Here is a 25,748-nt window from a genome sequence, read left to right as displayed (position 1 = left end):
GTCCTCCCCTCCCTTCACCCGCCACTTCATGCATTCTTTACACCTTTTTTCCCGGAGCTGATTTGTAAGCCGGAGCTGCTCCTTTGCCTGCCCGACTGGCCGGCTGCCATAATAATTTAGCTCATAATGAGGTACAGCTCCAGTTAATTACCACAACAGCTGTATTTTGTTGTTGATCATACATTTTCTACACTCTGGAAAACAAAAAGTCTCATGTAGGGAGCATTGAGGAATTATTCCGACAAATGTGTTTTAATAGCGTTAAGTAATAGACCTCTTATCTCATTTGTGTAGTGGAACCATCTGTTTAAGCTACAGATTGCACTCCTCTGTGAATACATTGTGCTTTCTCACAAGTCTCTGCGCTAATTAGTGTCTGGAGGCAGTCGGTGTACTGGAATGGAGCTCACTGACTCAGGCAGAATCCCCGAGAACCTCAGGTGAAATCCCTCCGAGGTCTTTTAGCAATGACACCAAACGGGCTGTCTGCTCGGAGGGGAATGCGCGCGGCTCCCATCCAAGGCCTCTCTTTGTGTTTGCTCATCACTTTGTTTCACCGGAGGACTCGATAGGTTCATCTCAGATGCCCCGGCCAATGGTAGCAGAGTTTGCTTCGTGAGGCGACTGCAAACCTTGGCATCTTTGCATTTTTAATTAATTTTCACACTGAATCCTCTTAAAGTGGTGGTACACTAGTCATTTGCGTTTTCTGTTTTCTGACAAGTGTGGATGGGCAAGGATCCCAGAGAGAGGAAACAAAGTGAGCCACGGCATCGGGGATCCAACTTTGCACAACAAGTCCACCTGTTAGCCACACATATCTCCCAGTTTGGTGCAACTAGCCCGCTCGCATTACTCTAACAGCACCCAGTCCTTATTTCCTTTTCATTTCACGTCCCTTAAACCCCCTTAATGGCACTTCGAGCCACAGTTTATTACGCAACAGTTTCCTCTGCCTCGCTCACGATGTCCAGTGTGATTGCGATAATCCTCACACTGGCAATTTGTTATCTCCTCTGATTTGATAATATTCTTTGAATCAGTCTTTTGTCCATAAAAATTACAGTCTTTGATTGCGGCGTTTCTCTCTTTGTGATCCTCTCTCCTCAGTGCTTCGGTTCACCCCGGCGTAAATGGGGAGTATTGATTCCATCTCTATTTCTGCTCTCCGCTTTGTCTGTCCATTGTGTGGCCCATCTGGCTGTAGTTTTCTCAGATTCTCTCTGATAGTCTTGTTCTTGCTTACAGCGGCATTAAGCACACCGTCTCTCTATCATAAATCCATCATTTCATCCCACTCTCCCCCTCTCTCGTCCACCGAGATCATCAGGCTGCTTGCAGATTCTCTCCCCCCTCGAAGCCATATCTGAATCTCAAACCTTCATATCCCCAGCGGTGGAACGGACTGCCCACCAACCGCCTCATCTCTTGCTATATTCTTCTCCTTAAAAGGCATTTCATACTGAAGTAATTTTTCTTTCTTCATGCTCCAGCCGTTTCTTCACAAATCACAGACTTCAAGGGCATAGCAGGCAAAACACCTTCATCATATGGCTGGCAATAAGCTGCCATTAAAGAGGGAGTTCAAACAGACCTGTGCATCAAAGAGGAGTCTGTTTGAGGGAAAAATAGTTAGTAGCTGCCACGAAATGAAAATACACACTTGAAAAAAATCTTCCCGTGTCAGTTTGGAGCAAACTTTTCGTCGGATTTATTTTTCTCCTTGACAAAAAGATAAATCTTTTCAGCAGGAGTAATAGTAATTCTTCAAGCCCATAGGCGCCATGAGGAACTGAAAGGAAAAGCCTTTTTGGTGTAATCAAATCTACCACTTCAAAGCAAGGAAAAGGTCTTCATCGCTGAGACTCGGGAGAATTTTAAATGTCAAAATGTGTGGCATATTCAATTTCAAAATAAGTGTTAGTCTTTCACCTGACAGCAAACACCTCCGCTTGAGAGAAAAATACGTCCTGCGGGAGATCGCCTCGCAACATAGATGGATATTGTGTCCGCGTTGCGTCCCAGTGGCTGAGACGGCCCCCATAATCCAGAAACAGCCTCTGATGTGACGCCACTGAGAGGACGACCCTTCTGAATTGTGCTTTAGGCTGCTGTCTTAGCGCAGATCCGTCTGAATGACAGAGACTGACAAACCTTCTGTCAGCTGTGTGCCAGCGCAGCACACACACACACACACACACACACACACACACACATCCACGGACAGAGTGGGATAGAAAGAACAAATAGCATACACCTGTCAAGCACAACGACGTGGCAGACTAAGGTGAAGTACGTCAGGGGAAAATGGAGAGTTCAACTCACAACAAATCAGAGCTGGACAGGATGAAGGGGGGCACCTGGAGACCCACGCTCGCCACGGACGGACAAGGGATGAAGACAGCACACTCGTTCAACTGCCTGCTAACGTCTGAGGTATCATCTCCAGACCTCCTGCCCCAGGACAGCGTTCTTGGCCAAAATTACTGGCAAAGTGTCAGCTTCACTGGATGACTATGAGAAAGTGTCAGTCCTGTCCAGAGAGGAGGGACAGATGGCATTAATAGTGGCTTAACATGTAACATGTCCTTACTGTTCTGTCCGCTGCAGCAGATTCAACCAAAGCTCTGCTCAGTCTCTGTCCACAATATAAATCACACTCATGAATCCTGCCCATATATCATTTCTATGACGAGACAGTATTGACAGACGCCTGAGAAAGGAATATAGCAGCAAATGGGTTTGTTTTGCCCATTCTTGGTCTGACTCAGCTGCGCTGTTGCTTCGTGAGCCTGATTAGGGAAAATGCTGCAAAAACAGCAGCAAATCATATACAGCTGCTATCATAACAATAACAGCACAAGGGTCTAGCTAAATGTGCCACTAAATATTTCATAGGGTGCTAATAAGGCAAGCAGAAAACCAAATGAGCCAGCAAATATTCAGTGTCACTTGGGCTGCCGTTGGATGTAAACTGGTATCTCATTGGCAGGGTCGCAGGAAGTAATCCGATCCTTTACTTGAGTTAAAGTAACATTATCACAAGGTAAAAATACTTAGTTACAAGTAAAAGTCTTGCAATCAAAATGTAAATATTGTCAATTCTTAAAACATAAAAATGGCTTCTGTCAGTTTTTAATTCATGGCATTAAAGGGTAACTCCATCAATTTTACACATTGTTCTCTCACAGGCTAAGTTGCATTGTGGGTAATGTAGGCACCAGGTTTTGAAACTGAATGTACCTGTTGTTACGCTGTATTGATTTTGATCATTTGTTTATAAGCTTTCCATGATGAGTTTAACAGCTGTATAGAAATAAAACCTGGCACCTACCTTACCCAGAATGCAACTTGGCCTCTAAGTGACATCACTGGAGGTTTAGATCAGATAACATGCAGCCTCCTCTGGAGTCACAAAAGACTTTATACTGCTTTTTTCAGATCCACAGGCGACCTGTAAACACACTTTAATGAGTAAAATTGGTGGACTTAGCCTTTAAGTGCGGCATTTTACTGTAGAGGCCATAGCTTCAACAAGCAAGGAGCTGATTTTGATTTTGACGATTTCTATACAGTGTTTGGCAGTTTAATCTACAAAAACATGCTATATTTCATGAGATAATTAAATAATAATTAATTAAAAGTAAAAAAACTCCAGCAGTGGGATAAAAAACATAAATAAAAAATAAATATAAATTAAGAAAAGGCACTGCAATCGACAGAATGAATGTAGGCACTGTATGTTTTTGAGAATCCCCGATATGCTGAAACTTCATGCTTCTTTCAGTTCAATTGTCAGTTTAATGTTGAGATAACCCAACCCCTGATCTCTGAACGTGATGTAAAATACAATTTAGGAAGGGTAGTATGATGCTTATAAAGTTTTTTTTTAGTTTTATCACAGAGTGGTTCTGAAACAATCAGAAAAGTTTCTCTCGGCATGTAAATCATAAACTAATCCAAACTGTTGAACTGTTCATAACAAAAATGATATAGTTTTCTGTAAATATGACGAGGCGAGGACTTCAGTGTTTTCATTTCTATCATAACATTAGGATGAGATGTGCAGTGCACGTAACATGTGTGCACCGTATATTTTTTACTGTATGTTGATATGTTAATGCCAGATGGTGCTTCTGTAAACGAATGCATTATGCATGTTGCTTCCTGTCTGAGGCAAAATAATTTTTTATTGCCACCGAAACAGAATGATTCAGAGACACATGAAAAAAAAACAGATGCAATAGGTTGGTGTGAGGAATATATATATATATTTATATATGTATAAAAAAAAATAACACTGACAATCTGTGCAGCTGCAACAAGGTTTGTGGGAACACTTGAGAACTTTACATAATGCATGAAGCAGCTTTTGATTTATAGCCAGCTGAAGGTGTGATATACAGGCTGATGCAGTTTCCTCTGTTGGAAAAAGAGCCGCTCTTCCGGCTCCTGACCTCTGCTAGATCAATGCGTGAACATAACCTGTCTTGTCAGAGCAGTGAGCCCATTTCTTGTAGGTCATGTTCATGTTCACACATTAACACGCAACATTCAGGCTGTTGGAGGGCAGAGAGGGAAGAAAAAAGCACGGCTCCGGGGTTCGGGATGGTATTTTCATTTGATGCTCTACTTTTCAGTTTTGCGGCGCGGATGTTTTTGAAGATTGCATTTTTTTTTTCTCCTTTGGCCAACTTCTCAGCGGGGGGGGGGTTTAAAGTAACATCCTCCGTGATTCAGTCTGTCTGTCTGGGATTTGTAATGATGCTGACACAGCCTGAGAGGTGCATTTTACCCCCGACAAAGGCAAAGTAATTAACATCAGTGAGGCTCGAGTCCGAGTTCTCTCTCTCGATTTCTTACTGATTCTCTCTCATTTTTGTTTAGTGTGAATCAAGGGGCTTATTGGGTGATTACTTGTGTGGATTGGGGGGTTTTCTATAAGCCAACCCGAATAGAGTCATCTCTTTCTTTTTATCAAATTCTTGTTGTTGGCATTTTTTGAGAACTTTCTAGGGTTGCTGGTGAAGTCCACATTACTGTCAGCGCCAAGCTGAAGTCTCAGTGGGTGCCTGAGTGAGAGCACCTCATTTTCATCCATGTTTGCATCAGCATATTCTTCATACACATACTGCAAAGTGGCCTAAATTCAGCTGAATCCATCCAGTACTACAAAATTCCAGTGAAACCTCTTGGTTTGATTGCGACAGAAGAGGAAGGAGCAGGTTGCTCAACTGCCTGATTCAATAACGACGAACCCCGGGCCCGTTCCTTTCCATCAAACAGGTGGGATGAGGGAAGCCGGCGCCAGGGAGAAGGTGTGAAGATAAGGAGAACGGAGAGGAACAGAAGGTAAATGTGGCCAACGAGGAAGCGCGCATGTGTCTGGAGAATAGCGAATGAGGGCGGTTGCTTTCACAGATCACTGGCAATTGTGTGTTTTGTCACATCAAATTTGATGCGAGACCTGTCTGCGATTGGTCGCGTCCCTTGCCAATCGCGGCCACAGTTGCACAAGCCAGTGATGCTGTGTACATGAAGGCCAGCCCTCCTCCCTTTCAGGGCGCTATAAATAGGGGGAGAGAGGCCTCGGGCTCTCAGTGTAATGAGATTAAACCAAACCAGCCTCAGCTCCCAGTGTTTTATTGAGCTTTATTTCAGTTTCCATCCTGTGTTTCAATATGTATAAGGAAGATATTGAGTGTGGCTGCTTCTGCATGCTACACTGCGTCCGTGTGGGGAACATTATGTGAATTTAAAGTGAGAGATTTGTGCGTATATGTGTGTGTAGCGTCCTCATTTTGCACCCTGCAGGGCATGGCACATCTCCTGAAGATGTGTTCATGATGATGTCAATGTCACCATAATATTCTGCCGTCACGAAGCTCCAAACGCCGGCATGAATTCATCACGAATTCCATGCGCTGCTTCCTGACTTTTCCTGCAGTTTCAGAATTACGGATGTGAGGCTCGACTGCTAACGGCAGCGCACGAGAATGCGTTTTCTATAAAAGTCGGCCGGAGAGCCGCACTGGCGCGGCTGTTGAGGCTGAATGTCTGAGTGTGAGCATGTGCTTGCGTGGATGCTATTGTGAGACGGATAGTGTCTGGGGACATGCAGAGTGGGAGACATCCATTCTGTTTGGACATACTGCAGATTCTCACAGCCCATATTCTCAGACGGACGTTTCCGAGCGGTCTGCTAGATGCTGCTGCCTCTTATACCACACCGCTCAGGCATCATTACCCAATCACAGCTTCTTCCCCCATCATTTTGCCATCAGTAAGGGATCAGTTGCCTCCTAAGGTTCACTCAATTCTCGGCTGATAAATATATCTTGTGTTCACCCCCTGCCTCTGTTCCCATTAGCAGGGAAGATAACATTATCAACATCTGGAGTCTAAGACTCATCATAAGGAAATATTCATCAGTGGTCAATGACAGAGAAAGAAGAAGAAGCCAGCCCAGTCACCACAGTAAAATGTTGGCATTACGTCTTCCTGCAGACGTTCACTGAATTCGCAGGTTTCGTACGTCTCGATCGATTTCACCACGATAAGTGTCATATCACACTCTCTGCTTGTGTATGAGCTGATCTCCACGTCAGACGGAGGAGGGGATGGTGGTTTTGCCTTTGACTGAAGCGGGATGGGGACAGTAGGGAGAGCTTTCAGCTGCCATGTAAACTTTATGAGTTTGGAGCGAGAACGTGTTTGGGTTTTGTGACGGCTGCCAAGAGAGAGACCTCAGTTCGCGAATGGTGTTTCAACATTTATAAGTGTGAAACCACCGGATATTTTTAACAAGATATCTATCTCAAGCTATTTTCTAGCTGTGTTAGTGGCAGCGAAAACTACATTTTTGAAGTCTTCAAAGACATCAGCTGTGGTTACAGAACCAGTAAACGCCAAAGCATGATCTTTTCAAACCCTAACCAAGTGGGTTTTTGTGCCAGAACTGAACCAAACCAGGAGTGCAACATTGCCACAGCATTATATTGTAAATTGAGCGCAAGAAAAGGTAAAGTTTTAACATAGCAGTTGTTTGCAGAATTGTACATTTCCAACATTTATTCTGGTGATTGGGTTCTTGAGCAGAGAGAAACACAGTGACAAAAAAAGAAAATTATCTATCTTTTTGTTTTATTGTGCTTAGTCCATACAGCAGCCTCTGACCAGATTTATATATAAAAAAAAAAGGGGGGGGGGGGGCAGGTGAGCGGGCAGGACATTTTGGTCATCTTTGGCCGGAGCAGTCTGACACAACAAAGTCGGACAGATGCCGAAAACTTCCAGCGGCTGGCTTGATGTGATGCGGGGAAAAGAAGCGGAGACAGAAAGAAGGCGTTGGAAATAAGGAACTATTCTTTGAGTCTAAAATTGTCGGGCTTATGCTCAAACAATTCTGAGAATATATGAGGGATGAGCGGGCAGTGAATGACACAAGAATAGAAATGACAGACAGATTGACTCATCAGACAAGCATGTCACATTCACTGCCCCGCCGCAAGGCAGTGGGCCCGAGGCAGCTCAGAGACAAATTAATCCTCGCTGATAATCGTACCGTTTCCTCACTAATGATATCTAAGTGCTATCTAGAATAATCACTCTGATTTCCTTATTGTTCTCTTACCACCAGGAGTCTACTGGATTATGCCTATTATAACAGCATTATAAATTGAGTTGAGTTTCTCTAATTGTCCTTTTTGGTATTTAATTTACAGCGGTTTTTTTTTATTTTTTTTATCTTCAACAATGTAATTTACCACAACATAAAATACTCTAACTTCTGATTTTGCAATAGAGATCAAATAATTCATCTTTTTAGCGTATGACCCTTAATTATACACGTCTGTGCATCACGGTGTCATCAGAGTCAGGCTCATTTAAAGCTTTAATAACAACGGATCAAAGGAGAGTATGTGTGATGTGAAATGGGTTGTCTCAGCGGCAGGGATATTCAATGACAACTTCAATTTGGCCAGACTATCAAACCAGGAAAACATTTTCAGCAGCCTTTTAAAAAAAAACGAAAAAAAAAACTTTTAAGCCAAAGTTTTAAACAAACACAGAATGAATGCTGTAAAAAATAAAATAAAAATAGAAATGTTCACGCGTGTTAGAGGTGATGGAGGAGGCATGCCTGGGAAACTTTATTAGTTTATGATGTGAGTAGCTTGCTGGTGATTTACGGGATAATTGCGGCTGTTAAAGTCCAGGGTTATTATGGTAATTTGTCTGGTTTTGGTGTGTGTATTGTTAATAACTGGTCGTGCCAGTTGTTCTGATTCTTTTCTATCTTAATATTTTTTGGGGGGGTGGGAACAGTAGAGATGCAGATGTGTTCGGGGTGTGGGTGGGAATATGTGTCTGGATGAAAGGAGTGGTGAAGTACAGGAGATACAGACGACAAGTTATGGTGTTTCTCAATACTGTTCTCTATTGTTTAATTACTAGAATGCAACACATTAAACACATTGGTTTAGGATTTGGAGTTGGCTGAAACACTCTGTTTTAGCTCCTGTCTCTTTAAGACTCCCTCCTTCTGTTTACCCAGTCTCCTCTGATTGGTCAGTTCACACATGCCTGAGCAGGCGCCGCTGACAACAACAGAGCAGCTGTGCTAAATCAGTTCTTACGTGCCAAACTAGCTGCTGGACAAAATGTATGCGAATGTGTGACATGGTGTGATGTCACAAAGTCACAAAGTCAAAGGCGGGGCTACTGACGAGGCGTTTCAGGAGCAGTGTGTTCTGTGGGAGCGATCAGCTTCTGTTTGTGCTGAAAACATCCCATATAAAACACTGACAGAAAGGGAAAAACAGGTCTCCTTTAAGGCTTAAACGTATGGATCATGAAGGCCATGGTTGCTTTGTTTGACAGCTATCTGCTAGCTAGTCTGCCAGCAGTCAGGCTTTAATCCTCCTCAGCTCCACCCACGCTCCACCTCTCTGCGACATTGCCTTGAGTGAGGCGGAGTCAGGCACTGCCAAAACCACACCGAGCTTCACAATGGCTCTTCATAAAACCTCTGGGTGACATCTTGAAGAATACGTCCATGTTTTATAACAGTCTATGATCACTGGCCAAAGCTGCTGAACGTTGGTGAGGGCTTTTCTCAAAGTAGAATTGTTTTTGCTTCATGTTGCGGCTTGTTGTCCTCGCCGTATTCATCAACTGGAGCTCACCTACGACTGCACTGCTTCTTTTTTTTTTTTTTTTTATAAAATGACTTGCTTACTGTACAGCACTGCCACTGGATTTGAATTTGAATATGAAGGACGGTTCAGCAAAACGAACAAGAGGGAAGCAATTCACCGGCGCACTCACTTTTGTTCGGCCGCGTCATGAATGCATTACAGGACAATTCAGAGCGTCAAGCTAAATGGACCGCTTCAGTGTGTGTTCGAAATCAACCTTGTGCGCTTCTCTCACTCGGCTGCACCCTGCCCAGCGTTTGTTTCTGCACCACATTATATCAGTAATTATCTATCATTCCAAGGTAATATGCAGCCAACCATCTTTGTGCTGGGCAATATGTATGACGAAGTGGATGCCAAGTATGCTTATTAGTCGGTATTTCACTCCAAGATTGGATTAAATATGACAGAATTTGAAAGTGAAGAGAAGATATGGAGATTTCCAGACCATGATACGCACAATGATGGATGTATAGATGTATGTATGGATAGATAGATAGATGGATAGATAGATAAAAAGATAGATAGATAGATAGATAGATAGATAGATAGATAGATAGATAGATAGATAGATAGATAGATAGATAGATAGATAGATAGCATCAGCCAACAGGGGTAGACTGAGTGAAAAGACAGATGGAGGGAAAGATAGTGAGATGGTGAGGAGGAACACAGCCACAGTGACACAAAGGTAGCTCTGGATGACTCACACACTCTTCTCTCTCTCTCTCTCTCTCTTCATCTCTCTCTAGTCTGGATTAAAATAAAAGAGGCCCAGCAGCCCCAGCCTGCAGAGAGGGAGTTACGCGCTCCATCTCAGAGATAGGGTGATGCGCTAAAAATACCACTTCTTGTGTGGGCTTGGGCTTGGGCTTTGGAAGGGAGGGAGGGAGGGAGGGGGAACACATCATGGGGAGGTAGGTTTATGGATTTGGTGGTATAGTGGAGACGCCAGTGCTTTCGCTACATTCCTCGGTCCAGCTTGATCGCATTTCCAGCCTCTCTCCCCCCCCCCCCATCATTTCCAGCTCCACAATGTGCACTAATTGGGTTTTGTGAGAGCGCTCTCCCACTTTCTAGAAATGCCGGACAGTGCAATCAAAATCTAGTTCATTAAGCCGAATTCATCTGGATACCACTTTTATGTCTTTTGACCCCCTCCGATTCTTTCTTTCCGTCGCAGCCTGCTCAGTCTCGACTCCGAGAAAACATCATTAAACATCAAAGGCGGAATCAATAGCACTGTGTTTGCTCTCGCCGCCGCCGAACACGTTCCTCTCCGTGTCGAGGAGTTCGTCTCTCAACTCCCAGTTTGTCAGGCTACGAGCGGCAGGAAACTAAGCAGAGCACCAATTGAGCACGTCCCTCCATCTGTCATCTCGCAGGACGGCTCTCCGTGGCGGCTGATCCATCTGTTTAGCCCAGCTCCAGGCTCCACAACAGCAGAGGGGAGGAGAAATACAGCGGAGTTCCCGCATCACAAACCTACGAGGTGCTTTTTGAGAGGAACAATGCTCATTAAGCTAACAGTTCTCCCCCTGATACTTGGGAACGGGATAAACAAAAAGAGCTGAGTGTTGGGAGTCACGACTCTTAAATACTTACCCCTTCACACCAAACGGCCTCTGGGGTCGCAGCGGGATTTGCATATAAAAGAGGAGGGAGCTCCGTGGATGAAGAGGGATGAAGAGTGAAGAGAGGAAGGAGAAGCAGGAGTAATACGGGTTTCTGTTGGTTCTGGGTTCGCCCCGAATCTAAGTTGAAACGAATCACTTTGCATGTAGCCCGAGTGAGAGCAGGGAGAGAGCGATAAAGACGCTGCGCAGAGGAGAGAAAAGTACACACGTTCTTTACTCAAGCAGAAAGTACTGATTCAACGCCTTTAGTCAAACAAAAGTAGGAAAGTACAGGCTCTGAAATGCACTTGTATCAGTGGGATTTGTCCTGGCTGTTTGTTAACGCACCAGAAACATAACTGATTGTTGAGTCTCATTCGCAGGACGTCAGATACAAACATTTTGGGTTGGCGAAGTTTCTCGAGTAGCCTGTAGCCTGCAGGGTGTCTGCAGATGCGACACACCAACACGCCCTTTTCTCCCCATTCAGGTCACCCTCCTCCATCTTTTTCCATCTGGTTGCGTCTTTTACGTTGTTTCGGCCTGCTACGTCTGCCGTGAGTGATACACACCGATGGGATGAATCTTTAGATTTTGGGAAGGCGGTGATGCAAAATAAAACTATCAATAATTCCCCTGAAATGCTCTCAAACTAAAGTAATGAGCCCGTTTTGAAAATGTAAAGAGTAGAAAGTACAGATACCTGAAAAATCTGCTAAAGTACAGCAACATAGTGTGTTGTTGGATAAGAGACTGCTGGATAAAAGACACAAAGAGAACAAAAGAGAAAACAAAACAAGCTGTGCTGACCTGGTGGCCCCCTGTTTCTTACACAAGTTGCAAAGGTGCAGCAGACAAAAAGCAAAATATCGTGCAGAGATGCACCGGAGTCAGAGAGATCTTTTCATTTCGTTGGCTGAACTCCAAGGCAGTGACTGTGAGGTCGAGGTAGCGACTTTAAGGATCTTCAAGGTAAATATGTGTTTTCTCTTCATACAAAATCAACACCTTTGAAGGCAGCGGGAGAATGATCTTAAACACAGAGAGAAAAGAACTGATTAATTTTTTATGTAAAATTAGTCAAATAAATTTGACTATCCAGGTCAGTCATTCGACCTCAGTCCAAATGGGCATGTGTTTGACTTCCTGGAGACCAGATTGAAGGCAGAAAGGCCACAAAACAAGCAAGATGGCTGCAGCACAGGCCTGGAAGACACTATGACTGCGAACAGTCTGGATCCAAATGTTGATTAAGACGTTACTTTCTGTCCCCTCAACATTTGGGGAGTGTTGATAATCAGAAAGGCTCGGGGTCTCTTAATCAACACACAACAACGGACCTAAGAAGCGTGGAATCATTGTGAAACAACAACCGCTGCACATTCAAATCTATCTATATGTGACTCTGGGATGATGAGGTATTAAAGTGTTGTTCACATTATGTTTAGTCACTCTTGTTGACTTCCTTCCTCCCCCTCTCACTCTCTCCTGGAAGTCTTAAGTGACGAGAGGCCGAATGAAACGCAGCGTTACCTCGAGTTAGATTACACGTTCCTCTGTGCTGGAATATTATTGGAAAGATATGAGACGATGTAAGTACACACCCTCCGATACTTTCCCACTCCACTGCATTGTTGCATTTAAACTGTAACACACAGCAGTCGTGTGCTGTGCCGTACGGCACGTCACTAAGTTGCACCGAAACGGGGTTGAAAGTCGAGCAACCGGTGAAGCAGACACGGCGGTGACAGAATGAGTCGCTCGCCACCTGAGGAGAGACTCCTGTGAGGTTTTGGGAGTTCAGAGACGTGCTGATGGTGATGCGAAGTGACGGACGCCTCTGGTGGGTCTACGAAGGATACAGAGTGGAAGAGCAGCAGAGTCCAAATTCCTCAGGTGAAAGGGGACACTGCGCTGAGAGCTTTGTGTGGCTCATGTGAATCACTCAATCCGTGTGGAATTGATTTTGTACAGTGCATTAATAGATTAACAGGGCTGGCGGTGGCTGTCCTCTCACAATGTCGAGGCCCTGTTGCCGTGCGGAATAAAGGCTGATTATCCTGTCTAGTGTAGCCCATAAAATAAATCCCCTTCCTGTGGTATTTGCCAGGTGTGTGATTGCTGCCAATCCCTCCGGCTTCTTGCTGAAAGGCATGTGTTCTGCACTTTCAGAGGCTGAGGTCGGCTCTCTGTGTTCGGGCCGCCCGGAGTTGGGTCGGTCATCCTGTGGGCAGGATAATCTGCTGTAATCCCCAGCTCTGTGATCTGACCACAGCGCAGCGGAGAGCTGGGTGGGTGCTGGAGGCTGAACAGTTGGGGGGGGACAAACAGGAGAGGGGAGGGCTGAGGGAGGTCAGGGCAACTGATTACATTTAATAATTAAGACCAAGAACTGTAAATTAGCCGACATTCAACAACATTTCTAAATACAACTAGACCTTTGTTGTTTTGTTGTGTACCTATACAATCCCAGATATTTCCTACAATGTTCAACCCACAGAAATTGTTCATTTCATTCAAGGTTGTCTGTCGATACAAATTCAAGGATACGTCAGTGAGCGAAGAAGAAAGTCGGCGTGACTAAACATAATGTGAAACTGGTCACCCCGAAAACGAAAATTCAGTCTTTTGAAAATAAGGTGAGCTTCTGCAGTCCACAAAAAAAAAAACGTTTTAGAGCTTCGCAGCAAAACAGAGTCGCAGCGTTCAGCTGAAGTAGATGGGGACCGGGTGTAATGCAACACTCTGGAAGCCCTGATACTGACAAGTGATTTGAAAAGCTGTTGAAGATGTTGTCTTAGTTGAACTGGAGTCCGCTCTGTAGCTGCTAAGATAAAAAAAGTCAGGGCGCCCCCCGTCTGAAGTGGGAACACGAGCACTGGAGTTTAATTTAATCTTTAATGTAAAGCTGTAGAACTGAAGGGAAAAAGGTGAAACGATTCAAGTCAGATTTGCTTCCAGTTGCATCAGCCCTTCCAGTATCGATGGACTTTAAGTTGTAAGACTCCATGAACAGTCATGAGTATAGATTTTCTTATGTTGTGCGCAGCCTCGTTCAGTCCAGTTATTAGTGCTGAGATGTGGATCTCACGGCAGCTCTGGCGACTTATGAACTGAGAGTGTGGGGGTAGGGTCTGGAGTCGATTTGAATTTTCATCGGGGGGGGTTAGCATTGTTTTCATCTTCATCCGAGAAGATATCTGTGACTCACCCGAGATGCACGCACGGAAAGACTCATAACAAGCCTCCATCATGCGATCCCGTATTCGAAGTGGAGGAAGGAAGGCTTTCTGGAGAGCTTCAACTCAAATGCAATCTGTGCTAATAAGATAATGATGTTTCATAATTTGATGAGCTTAATGAGCGTTCGGCAGCTAGGTTTCAACAAGTCACGAAATCTGAATTCATGATGACTGGTTCTGAAATGTTCCTACTGGTGTTAATTAGAGATTTTTTTTTATTTTTTTTTTATCGAATTACAATAAATTAGATAAAAGCTAAAACATTTGTTGATCAGATGTGACAAGTAACAAGTGTGACTGACTGCTGTCACCTTGACCGTCTCCTCATGGCTTCTCCCAGCTGTTTATTCTCGCTCGCTCTTGCTTTTCTCTTCCTTCATGTATGACATTACTCTCATCCCGGCTCTGTGAGGCTCCAGTGGCCAGATGCTCTCTCTTTGCCCATGTGGCGTGGCGCCAGCTCTTTCCCTTCAGAGCGTCTACTTCGTGTGCATTGTACTGTAAATGCCGGCATTAAAATGGAAGCGGGCTTGAGTGTGCTTCTATCTTTCCTTGCTCTCTTGTGATTGCCTAAGAGGCACAAAGGGCAAGCTGAGGCAAGCGGAGATGGCAAGCCTGCTGTGGACATGTCGTTTGAGATGTGTCATTGACGGGCACGTTGCCCTAAAAGCATGCCCCGGCCTGAGAGTGCCTCATAATAAAAAAACCCTTAATGTGCTCCATAGATCCGCGGTGATGATTCAACGGCAGCAGTAGTGCAGCTGTGATTATATGGTCAGCCTATAAAAGTAGCACCCTTTCCCAATTTGCAAGTCCTCACTTCAACTCCCCTCACTGCCACCCCCACTCTGGTAGCAATCAGCCAGGTGCTAAATGCCTGGGTGAGGCACAGCTCATGGGGGGGGGGGGGGGGGCTGTCGTGGAGGGAGGGTTGAAATTGCACGTGGAAATAAGCATCTGTGCTTGCTTGGCAAAGGAGGAAGCGGGGGCAGGAAATAACTGTCATTCTCCGCAGAGGCTGAGATTGTGGACTGTGTGTGTGTGTCTCTGTGTGTGTGTGTGTGTGTGTGTGTGTCATGGTGAGAGAGAGGGTGATGGACTCAGGCAGGTTAATCATTAACTTAGTCAGCTGAAGAGAATGAAGAAAAAGGGGGCGGGGGGGGGGGAAAGGAGGATTGACTGGGACTGTATTTTTTTCGAAGCAGCTTAAATGAATGAGGGTCGGCTCATCCCCTCAGAGAGGCCTGATTAAACGCGGCACGCAGTGTGATGGAGGCAAAGGAGAGCTGACACCTACCAGACTGTTGGGAAAATGCTGATATGGCAGCAGCTCTCCTCAGCCGGCAGCTTCCTCGTGATCATTGTTAATGAATAATCGATGGCAGGAGAGGGTCAACGGAGGGGATGCATGTAAATCTCCTCTACACTCTCATATAGACTTATAGGTTTAATTAAACTAATCGCTGCATTGACTCGGGGCTCCAAAGCCCTTTGAAGCCTGCCGTACTAATGACATGGAATCAGGCTCCCCCTTTTTTGTTGCAGAAACGTGTGCAGAGAAGACAGAAACTGAAACGCTGCAGCAGAACAGTCCAATTTCCCGGCTTATTCCGCACACAAGGACTCTCTGTGGGAACATCCACAGTGCTAATTTAATAACCACACTAGTACTACAGTAATACCTGTATGTAAGATTTTTCTGCAAAAAAAATTAATAAATAAATCTCAGCTGTTACACAGCCGCTGCACATGCGACAAATGAGCTTGACATTTTCCAAGTCAGTGACCACATCTCTCAGTCATGCAAGCTGAATTAGCGTCATGCTCTTGTAAATGACCTTCCGTATCGTCCAGCATATTTAAATGATCTTGTTTCTCTCGTGTTTATTCGCGTCATGTGTTTCAAGGCTGTGCTATGATGTGGACTGACTGTCAGTTATATATTGGAACTTCCACGCTGGCAGGAGCCAAAAACATGTTCAGTCACGCAAAGCGTCTTCAGAAGAAAAATGGGAAATGTTGTGCTATTAGTTTGCTCAGCAGCTAAACTTTAGGGCACCATGTTTGTCAGTATTTCATTTTCTACTGTGTGAACTGTTGAGTAAGATTTGAATGTTTCTATGCGAGTTAGGAAATTAGCACGCGTACGCCATAAACACAGCCGTATTAGCCCGGCGCGGAGCAATTCTGTGGTGCTTAACAAGCGGTTAACGTCGTTTGGTTAAATGAAGTTTGCTGTCCTGAAGAAACGCAGCGTTATTAAAGTGTGTTTTCGTGGCAGCAGGTGAAGCTCGTCTGAATGGAGAAGATTAAAGCCGCAGCTCCACATGTGATCTGCTGTCTGTTTTCCTATGCTTGACGTTAACGATCGAGTCTATCCTCAAATCAAAAATACACATTTTTTTCCATCTTACCTGTATATCTTTTTTGTCGATCTAGATTGTCTCGGTGTGGGTGGCAGACTTTTGGAGATATAGATGTCTGCCTTCTCTCCGCCTTGTGTTGCTCAAAGTGCCAAAAGGAATACATTAGCAAAACTCAAAAGCAATGTCTGTTTCCAGGATTCATGACCTGGTTACTCGAGCTAATTTACAGAGCCTGCTGTGAACCATTTTCTTTTAACTGCACTACACTGTATCACAGATAAGATAAGATAAGATAAGATAAGATAAGATCAGATGAGGTACCTCTATGTGCCTTGTCGTGGGCAACTGGACTTATTTCAGTTCCTTTTTCAGAACTGAAGAAGCCCTGTTTAATGAGAAGTGAAACGTCTTTGAGAGACTGAAACTAGTCCAGGAAGCATACAGCTACAATCAACTTAAAAACAATATAACTGACAAGACTGTACGGAGTAGAGAGCACAGTGGGACCTAAAACACAATAATAAATTACGCAGACTAAAATAAACACATGTACGATATTGTACATACCCTGAGAGGCTAGACAGAAATGTAATAAGTATTTAGAGGTGCAGTATGTCAGAACTTTAGTTGCCAACATTCCTAAAATGAACCTAAATTATCAACCGAGTGTGCAGAAATAACAGATTTGACATGATGACGTCTCTGTTATTGCGAATATATCGACTGAATTTAGCATGCTACCCGAGCTGCGCGGCTAGCTGAGCTGCCTAGCTATCAACAGAAACAGCTAGCAGCATTTAACGATGACTGTGTATAAAATAGTAACGTTAATTTGTTTCACCATCGGGATGTTAAAGGAAGGTTTTTTAGCTCTTCGAGCTCTTTATCATCAATAAAGCTTTCGTGAACCATCAGTCGAAGAGTCGGAGCGCCGCTCAGCCGATGATGCCGAGGCTGCTAACGTATCCATTACGGTTGGGTTGTCTCGGGCTTGCGTCACCGAGCCCCAGTGAGTTAACCGAGCGAGGCAGTTCAGGTGGCAGGGCGACATAAAAGACGGCGGCTTTAATGTGCGCCTCTCCATCCTGACAGACGGTTTGTTATCATCCATAAGAAGGAGTCGCTCGGCTGGCACAGATCCCCGTCCCTCTGAAACCTCTGATCATCATGTCATTGTCCGCAGTGATACACTCCGGGGACACTGCTTTCACATAATGAAACCAAGAGAGCTGCCCACAGCCGGGCTTATAATCACCCTGTGTACAGCGCGCGTGTGTGTGTGTGAGTGTGTGTGTGCATCTAGTTGCCTTTTTACAGTGTTTGAGTGAAAACAAAAGAGCTGCAGCGTTAGTGCTCTTCTGTGCGCGTGTGCTCAAGTGCAACATGGGGGTGTGTTTTTTGCCGTCGTGCGCGTGTGTCCACAAATGCGTGTGTGTGCGTGTGTCTGCATCCACGTGTGTGCATGAGTCACTTCGAGAGGTTTCACCAGCTATTATTGAGCTGGGACTCTGTATTTAATAGGAGATAGAATAATTGTCTCTTCATCAGCTCTCCGGAGATCACAATAGTAACTGTCATGTGAATTAGAATTCTTGACACTTTTCCAGAGTCTTGCCTTTGAAAGGTACTGTTCAAACAGGCTGTATGTGAGGCCTTTTCACAAGTGACTTTCCAAGACGAGCTCCCGCATCCATCCCCTGTGCATCAGAAAACAAACGACAGTTGCTCTCCGCCAGGGGAAAGAGGGGAGGGAGCAGAGAGGTTCAGAAGAAACGGTAAACTAGAGAATGAGGAAGGTGAGGGGAGAAGAGGAGGAAACAGCTTGACAAGGCATCTTATCTTTCCTGTGTTCTCCGCTGTGCTCCGGCTTTAAGCGGCGTGCTGAAAGGTGGAACACTGAATTCTTGCAGCAGGTTGTGCTTGTTGTTTTTTTCCCCCCCCCTTTCTCGCTGCTCTTGCAGAAAAAGGCTGAGAGAGAAAACAGATACGATTCACAAGCCGTCTCATTTGTGCCCTCATTTGGTATGTGCAGAGTGTATATTCAAATTGTGACACAAAGTTTGAATACCTTGCCTCTCCGCGTCTCACGACAGCCGCAAGTAAACACTCGAAATCGGGTTGCCGCGCAGACAAGCCTGCACGCACACACACACACACACAAGTCTCTGTCTCTCTCACATACACACACACACACGCATAACTTAAAATGTCCAATCTGTATTCCAAACACTGGCAAAAAGGTTAGCTCCGCCACCAAAAACAAAAAGTGTCTGGTGAGAGTTTTCTGCTCAGACAAGCAGAAACTCAAGAATCAGTAGCATGAGATAATGTTATGTATGATCTCATTTATTCTTCCTACAAGTACATCACCCTCTAGTGCAAATCAGTCAACTGGTTAAAACACGGCCTCAGTTTGAATATGCCTCTATACAACCTACATAAGCAAACAAGAGCATCATCATAGAGGTATTATTCCTGTCACTGGGTGGGATTCTGACTTGTCCAGGTTGGACAAATCATCAAATTACAACTATTCTTTGTGGCAGAATGCTGAAGATGAATCGAGGGTTCTCAGCCTGAGGAAAGAAGCCTACTTCGTTTCACCGTTGTTGCATTGCGGTTCTTACATCTTACAGACAGACACATTACCTCATCACTATTCTTAATAGCTGTGTTTAAAAAAAAAAAAGAAGAAAAATAGCATCAAGGAGGAGTCGTGTCTTTCATTCGCTCGCTTTACAAAACACACTTTTTCGGAGTCCTGGAAATAATTTGGCATTTTTTGCATCTCCGGTAAACTCGTATCAGAGTCAGTGTTTTTTATTTAGTTTTTTTTTTTAACGTACTTTCAGTTAAATGCCTGATATGAGGTCTATGTTGAACACAAGCATCACACTCTTCAGTTATCAACCCATGCTTGAATTCAACAAGCATGGTTACATGTCTTACAAAAGGTGGTCGCTAACAACTGTTGTTTTTACTTTCGGCGATTTTTATATATGCTTCAAAAATCATCATCACCAGTCTGTGAAGGTTATCTAAGCAAACTAACACGTAAGCATCATAAACTTGTGTTTACCGCAGAACCCACTGGTTAGCCTACAGAAATGCGTTATCGCCTCAGCATCTCTTTTAGACGTCTCTCTTGAGCAATCATGCAAACAGATCTGAAACGCTGGACTGGAATCTGAAATCTAAAAAAAAAAACAAAAGCCCAGCTGCGCCGCTATAATACTATTGTTTTACATAAACGAGTCTTAACGGCATCTTAAAATCTGTGACTGGAAGTCTTCTGTTATGTGTGAGAACGATCTTACAGTGACTATGTGAAGGTAGACATGTTCTCCTGGAGTGTCAGACTGTGCTACAGTAGTGTAATACGGTCAGTTGTGCAATCGTTTCTGTGAAACTCATCTAGTTCAACACTTCTTTTGTTCTCGCTGCCAGGGAAATTGCCACACACTCAACAGCCTTCTTTCCAAACACCATTTTTGGTAATTGAGGGGTTAATGGGGGAGTTACGCTGCTATGAATCAATACCTCCTCTCATGAAAGTAATAAATGACACCCCAGGAGCTGCGCTGCCTGCAAACCTGATACCTGCAGCGGTTCGATACCTCCAACATAGTTTTTAATAACACTGCAGTCAATTTTATTTTCTTTGCATTCCACGTTGCAGTGTGCTGGAAAAGCAGCCATGTGCTGTTTGGAAACCGCGCAAGAGTAAAAAAAAAAAAAGAAAAACAACTTCCTTAAGCCAGTTTAACGTTGCTATCTCGCATGTCATCACTGAATTAGTCGTGGTTGACCTGAAGCACCTTGTCTGAAAGCTATTTCATGGTCTAATTGTTGCGCACGGAGAACATTAAGGTAGCACTGTGTCGGCTCACATCTGAAAGGCCAAGGAGAGCGCTGTTGGTGAGCAAGGCTGTTGATGTCAAAATACAAACTGTTTTGGGTGCAAACCTTGCACGCTCTTCCGTGGAACATGTAAACATTTACACAGGGGTATGAGTCAACCCGCTTTCCCCCTGACTTCTTTTTCTCTCTTTTCTCCTCCTCTTTCTGGTTGTTCTCTATCGTCTCCTCGAATCCTGATTACACAAGCTCTGTGTGTTGCTTTATTCTCACGTCTGCTGTCTGTTACTCTTACTGATCAGCCTTCCTGTTGCTGCAGAGGAACTGTGTGCACAGAGAGATAAGGACAGAAAGAGCACATGCTTGCACTGGGGAGGCGGGGGAGGAGGGAAACAGTAACAGATACAACGTGAAGGGCGAAAGGCTGACTAATTAGGAAATTAACAGAGATCATCGCGGGTTGTTTGTGCAGCCCGGTCGTCTCGAGGGCTGCGAATGCGAGGACGGCAGCCACAGCAGCCCGGACACCAGATGGGGACAGAGGTCCAGTTACGGCCTGCCGGTCCCAGCAGGACTCAAACTGAGCTGAGCTGGTGAAATACCAGAAGAGCGTTCCTCTGGGAAGCGGTCGGCGCCGAAGGAACAGACGAACCTTAAACAAGCCCGCACAGGCGAGGATTAAGGAGTCTTGCGCAAATCCAGGGAACAAATTGAGGATGTGAAAAGGGGTGAGCTGGAGTTTAAGCATCCAGGGCCTGAGGATCACAGCCCGGGATATGCATGTTGATGCACTTTGACTCCTCTGGCATGAGACGCACGGGGGAGCACTACTAAAAGGAGGATCGGGCCTCGATATCTGATCTTGCTCTGGATTGAGGACAGTTAGCGGTCTGTCTGCTACAGACGCGAGTCGACGCGCTGAAAAAGTCGATGAGTGGAACTGCATTAGAGGGAGACGGCCAAACAGAGCGAGACAGCCGGTTTTAAGTGGAGTCTGGGGGAGTTTTCTTTAACTGGTCGGCTTCAGCGGGGCCAGAGCCGTCAGCGATGAGTCAGAGGAAGCTGACACGACAGCTGAGGTTGTGGGAAGGTCCTGAGGGTCCACCTCCCGCACCTTCTCTCACCTCACCCCTGTCACCGGTCGATCAGCCTCGCGGACACGGGGGCTCTGGGCTGTTCCGGCGTATGAAACTGAACCGCAGTATTCAGGAGCGCAGACGTTCATCCAACTGTATTTACAGGTACATTTTTCTGTTAAAAACAGAAGATGCGGTGATTTTGTGATAGTTCTGCACCAGTACAGGTGACGTGTGAGCATTATAAACATGTCCCTACAGAGGGTTTCAGGGTAAATTATTCCACGCACACACACACGCACACACACACACACACTAATAACCTGAGTCAGATGGATTAGATTTTGGGAAGTGAACTGAATTCTGAATGCTAAAGTTTCATAATTACTCTCAAAGTTTGCAGGAAAAAAAATTAAAAACAGGGATTAGCGCGTGCAGCTTGCAGAGGGTCCCCCTGGCAGACTTTTCTGATGTGTTTTTCATTACTGGGGAAACTTGTTTAATGATGATTTGATCTTCAGCCATATTCACAAAGCCTTCTGGGGAGAGCAAGTGGCTTCTAATTGGCCAATTTAGAAGTAAATTCTAAAAATATCGCACTTCACGGCTGATTTAAGGAGTCAAACTGAAGACCGTTCACAACTGTGTCGACAACAAAAGTTTGGGAGAAGTGGGGAGGCGTCGTGGAGATTAAAGTTATCCTACATTAAAAATAGATGCCGCCGCTACACTGCAACCTGTTTCCCTATCTGCCCTCGTCATCCTCACATCTGACTGCAGCCTGAAAGTGACGACTGTAGATGCATATCATTATAGATGGAAGTCTTGGCTTGTAGCTGTTTTAGCGAAGCCCAATAACAATTCCAGCAGTACGCTTTTCAGATAAATTGGCATCTGTCCGGTGGTTACTAAACAACTCTCCATCATTTTATTGTTACAGGACGCCAAACTCCACAACCTCACCCAATCAATACTGACTTCATTTCTTGAGCTGAGGGATCGAATCTTCTTTCATCTCAGTTTTTGTCGAGGGCTGCTGGAAAATAAAGGCTTCCTGACTGCAGGTGCTGCCGGTGAAAGAGAGACGGGCGTAACCTGAGACGCGTGTTACCGTGTCCCCCCTCAGCTAAGCTCGTCTCTGACTGGATCTGGCAGATTAGTTTCAGCCTTGTGTTTTGGGTTTAATGTTAATTAGCAACGTGCAGGCCTGATGCTGTGTGGACAGACGCTGGGTTTCCTTCCTGAACTAAAACTTTACGTGACTGTGACAACGTTGCTTCATCACTGCGACCGTATGTTTGGGTTGGATGTTGTCTCTCTAGTATCCACTTGCGTCATGTGTCGCAATGAGCCGTCTTCAGCAGCGGTTACGTGGAGAATATTTCTTCAACCCCGACTGAAGTCATCCTGATTAGAGATTCAAAGTTGATTGTTTACATGTGCGCTAAATAAAGCGACATATAAGATATGTGTTTATATGTCTCAAAGCACTAAGTCAGAATATAATTTTTTGTGCACAAAGTGGTTCCTGTCGCTGTGGTACGTCTTATCTGTGAGACATATTCAACTGAAAAACAAGAAGTGGTTTTGTGTGGTAACGTTTGCGATGGACCAACATTTTGTCTGGGGAACAATATTTGCATTTCTGTTGCTCTTTTTTAATTAAGCACTTGACCAGACTTAATGGACAAGTTCAACCAAAAATGGAAATTCAGTCATTATCTCCTCATTCCCATGATAATGGAAAGTCGGGTGAAGCTTCACAGCAAAAACGTGTTCTCCAAAACAACTGAGGTATATGGGGACTGTTTTAAAATGATAAAAAAAAAAAAACTAACATATAATGACCCCAGCATAATCCAAGTCTCTGGAAGCCCTGAGATCCCGAAAATGACTTTTGTAAGCTTAAAACTTCACTGAAGCTGCCGAGCTAAAAGCGCTAATAAACAATGTCCTTTTAAATGCATTTGGGATCTCTGGGCTTTTGGCAACCTGAGTTACTCTGGACGAACTGTATGGAGCGTTTTTATGTTTGTCATTTAAGTCACTAACGTTCAAAAGAAGTCCCCATCTACAGTCAGTTGTTTAGGAGAAGGCTGCAAGTCTGATCCGCAAGTGTTTAGACAACTCGAAACTTGAGTAGAAAACGAGTGAATTTTCATTTTCTGGGTGAACTCTTTAAATATCTAAACGTCTAAAGTGCACTAAGGTTGTCTCAGCCACAGATCAGGTTTGTTTTGGTGCTGCCATGTTTCTGTCCGCCCTCAAATTATTCCAATCAGGGAGAAATGATTACAAGGCAACAATATTTTCCTACTTTTACTAATGATAAGAGATTTACACCTCCCCTCTTAACTTGATTGAAAAATTACCTCTGATCAGGCCAGTCTCTTCCAACTGAAGTGGTCACATGAGGCATCTGTATTCTGATTAGGCCGTTATTCTGATTATAAATGGAATATTAGGTTTCATGTAAAGGAAGTTGCTATGAAAGTTGGCTTCGTACCGGTCTTAACACTGTTGTTTTTTTTTTTTTGTCCTAAACGAAATCTGAATCCATTTTCGAAAATCTCAATCACTCACGTCTGCTGACAGACAGCTTTGGCTCCGAGACGCGCTGCTGTCGATGTGGCTCATTTTGCTCACTTAAGTGTGACTTGTTCTAAAATACGACTTGTCAGTTAAGTGTAATTCTCAGGGCAGCCCGGTGGCAAGCTGCCAATCCAAACGGCACCGCAGAGTCACAGCTGTATGGATTCATGTCGTAGTGTCTGTCACGGCTCTTTCTTCAACTTCCCCTCCAAGCGAGTAGAAAGGAAAAAGAAGGATGTACTCCATTACATTTGATTGGGAGTTTAAGTTTATCACGCCATGACCTGTTGTCAATGTGAGATAAGAGAAGCAAACACCTGTATGACATGTAACAGATTAACATCCAGTCTTTCCTCTTTAACCCTTCAGCTTCGATTCAGAAAATGGTCCCTCGCCAGGCCGCAGTCCCATGGATTCGCAGGCGAGTCCTGGGTTGGTGCTCCACCCTTCTTTCCCCCAGAGCCAGCGCAGGGAGTCCTTCCTGTACCGCTCAGACTCCGACTATGACACGTCCCCCAAAACCATGTCACGCAACTCCTCCATCAACAGTGAGGGGTAAGCACGCAGCCGTCGTCCTGGATCCATCGCGCTGAATTTAAACATGTTTTTACCAAATCTGCCGTGTCCATTTATACACACACACACACACACACACACACACAACGCAGCAACGACACATTATCCCAATCAAATAAAGGTGGCTGTGATTGTAATTATGCATTCATTATGCTAATGAAATCATGATGAATCCTCTTAGCGTTAACTGTTGTGCTCTGTTTCCTGGCTCGTCTTTCAGCAAGTTTAAGCCGCCCCAAAATCTTCCATTAGTGTATTTCAGGACTATGTGTCTGTTTAGATCCACATAGGTCTGTGTACACATCCAGCTCACAGATGCAGCCGCTCATATAAACACTAATACAGAGAGCCTCGGTCGCCCAGACCTCTCACACTCATCTCCGTCTCTGCTATTTGTTTCCATCTTTTGTCCCGTAGGCACGCCGAAGACATGATTGTCACCCCTTTCGCTCAGGTACGCTTTCCTTCTGCACCTTGTCTGACATGTTTAATTGCTGTAAGTGACTAGAAAGGTGGCTAATTAGTGCAGTGAACTTGTCCCCCTCCCCTCCTCCTCCTTCTCCTGTCCCCCCCCCCCCTCCTCCTTCTATCCCCTCCTACGCTGTCCATCCATCCCCCAGGTGTTGGCCAGCCTACGAACCGTAAGAAGCAACTTCACCATCCTCGCCAATGTCACAACACCCACTAACAAGTCAGTATCATGCTGTCAAACACCCCTTCCCCCCACTTACACTCGTCACGACTGCCTGCTTAGTTTGCAGTGTGTTTGCTAACGTCTCCTTCTCCTCGCTCCCGTGGGAAACACTTATGCCATCATGATTAACCAGTTTATGATTATCAGGCTATGCTCAAGGAAAATATGATCTGCATTATCTGGCAACTCTCCAGCCTCGCTGGCTGAGGGCTGAGTGCGTAGAACACCATGCCTCAGATGTATGTCCCTGACTCTGTACCTAGACGATGGAGACGGTCAATAACACTAAAATTATTCTCCTTTGTAATGCGGTAGACAGAAGGAGCTCGAGTTGGCAGGCTTTTAGCTCCACGTCAATATGATATATAAAGCAGTGCACCACAGAATTATCAGCATCTATAATTATGCGGTGTTGTGCCCTGAAAATGCCTCCTTCACTTCACAATTATGAAACCACGACGGCTATTTGAAAGGAGAGCGGAGCTCGTGCTTTGTCTTCGACTATTTTAGGATGCTTGAATATTTGAA

The 25,748-nt window shown here is 44.7% G+C and overlaps 1 protein-coding gene across 2 annotated transcripts in view; it reads left to right on the top strand.

The window, feature by feature from the left end:
- Positions 1-25,748, top strand: part of pde4a (phosphodiesterase 4A, cAMP-specific) — a 47,158-nt gene that overhangs the window by 5,498 nt on the left and 15,912 nt on the right. Inside the window, exons 1-4 of one of the 2 annotated variants that reach the window (XM_030406777.1) lie at positions 20,654-21,523; positions 24,320-24,505; positions 24,944-24,980; positions 25,147-25,217. In XM_030406777.1, the coding sequence (XP_030262637.1) occupies positions 21,330-21,523; positions 24,320-24,505; positions 24,944-24,980; positions 25,147-25,217 (488 nt within the window). In that variant the 5' untranslated portion in view covers positions 20,654-21,329. Of the gene's footprint in view, positions 1-20,653; positions 21,524-24,319; positions 24,506-24,943; positions 24,981-25,146; positions 25,218-25,748 lie in introns of those variants that run through there. The other variant, XM_030406776.1, reaches the window with a different exon arrangement.

The sequence above is a fragment of the Sparus aurata genome, chromosome 23, assembly GCF_900880675.1.
Source record: "Sparus aurata chromosome 23, fSpaAur1.1, whole genome shotgun sequence".
NCBI classification, from domain to species: Eukaryota; Metazoa; Chordata; class Actinopteri; order Spariformes; family Sparidae; genus Sparus; species Sparus aurata.
The sequence above is the reverse complement of the archived record's forward strand: the minus strand, read 5'-3'. Positions and strand labels throughout refer to the sequence as shown.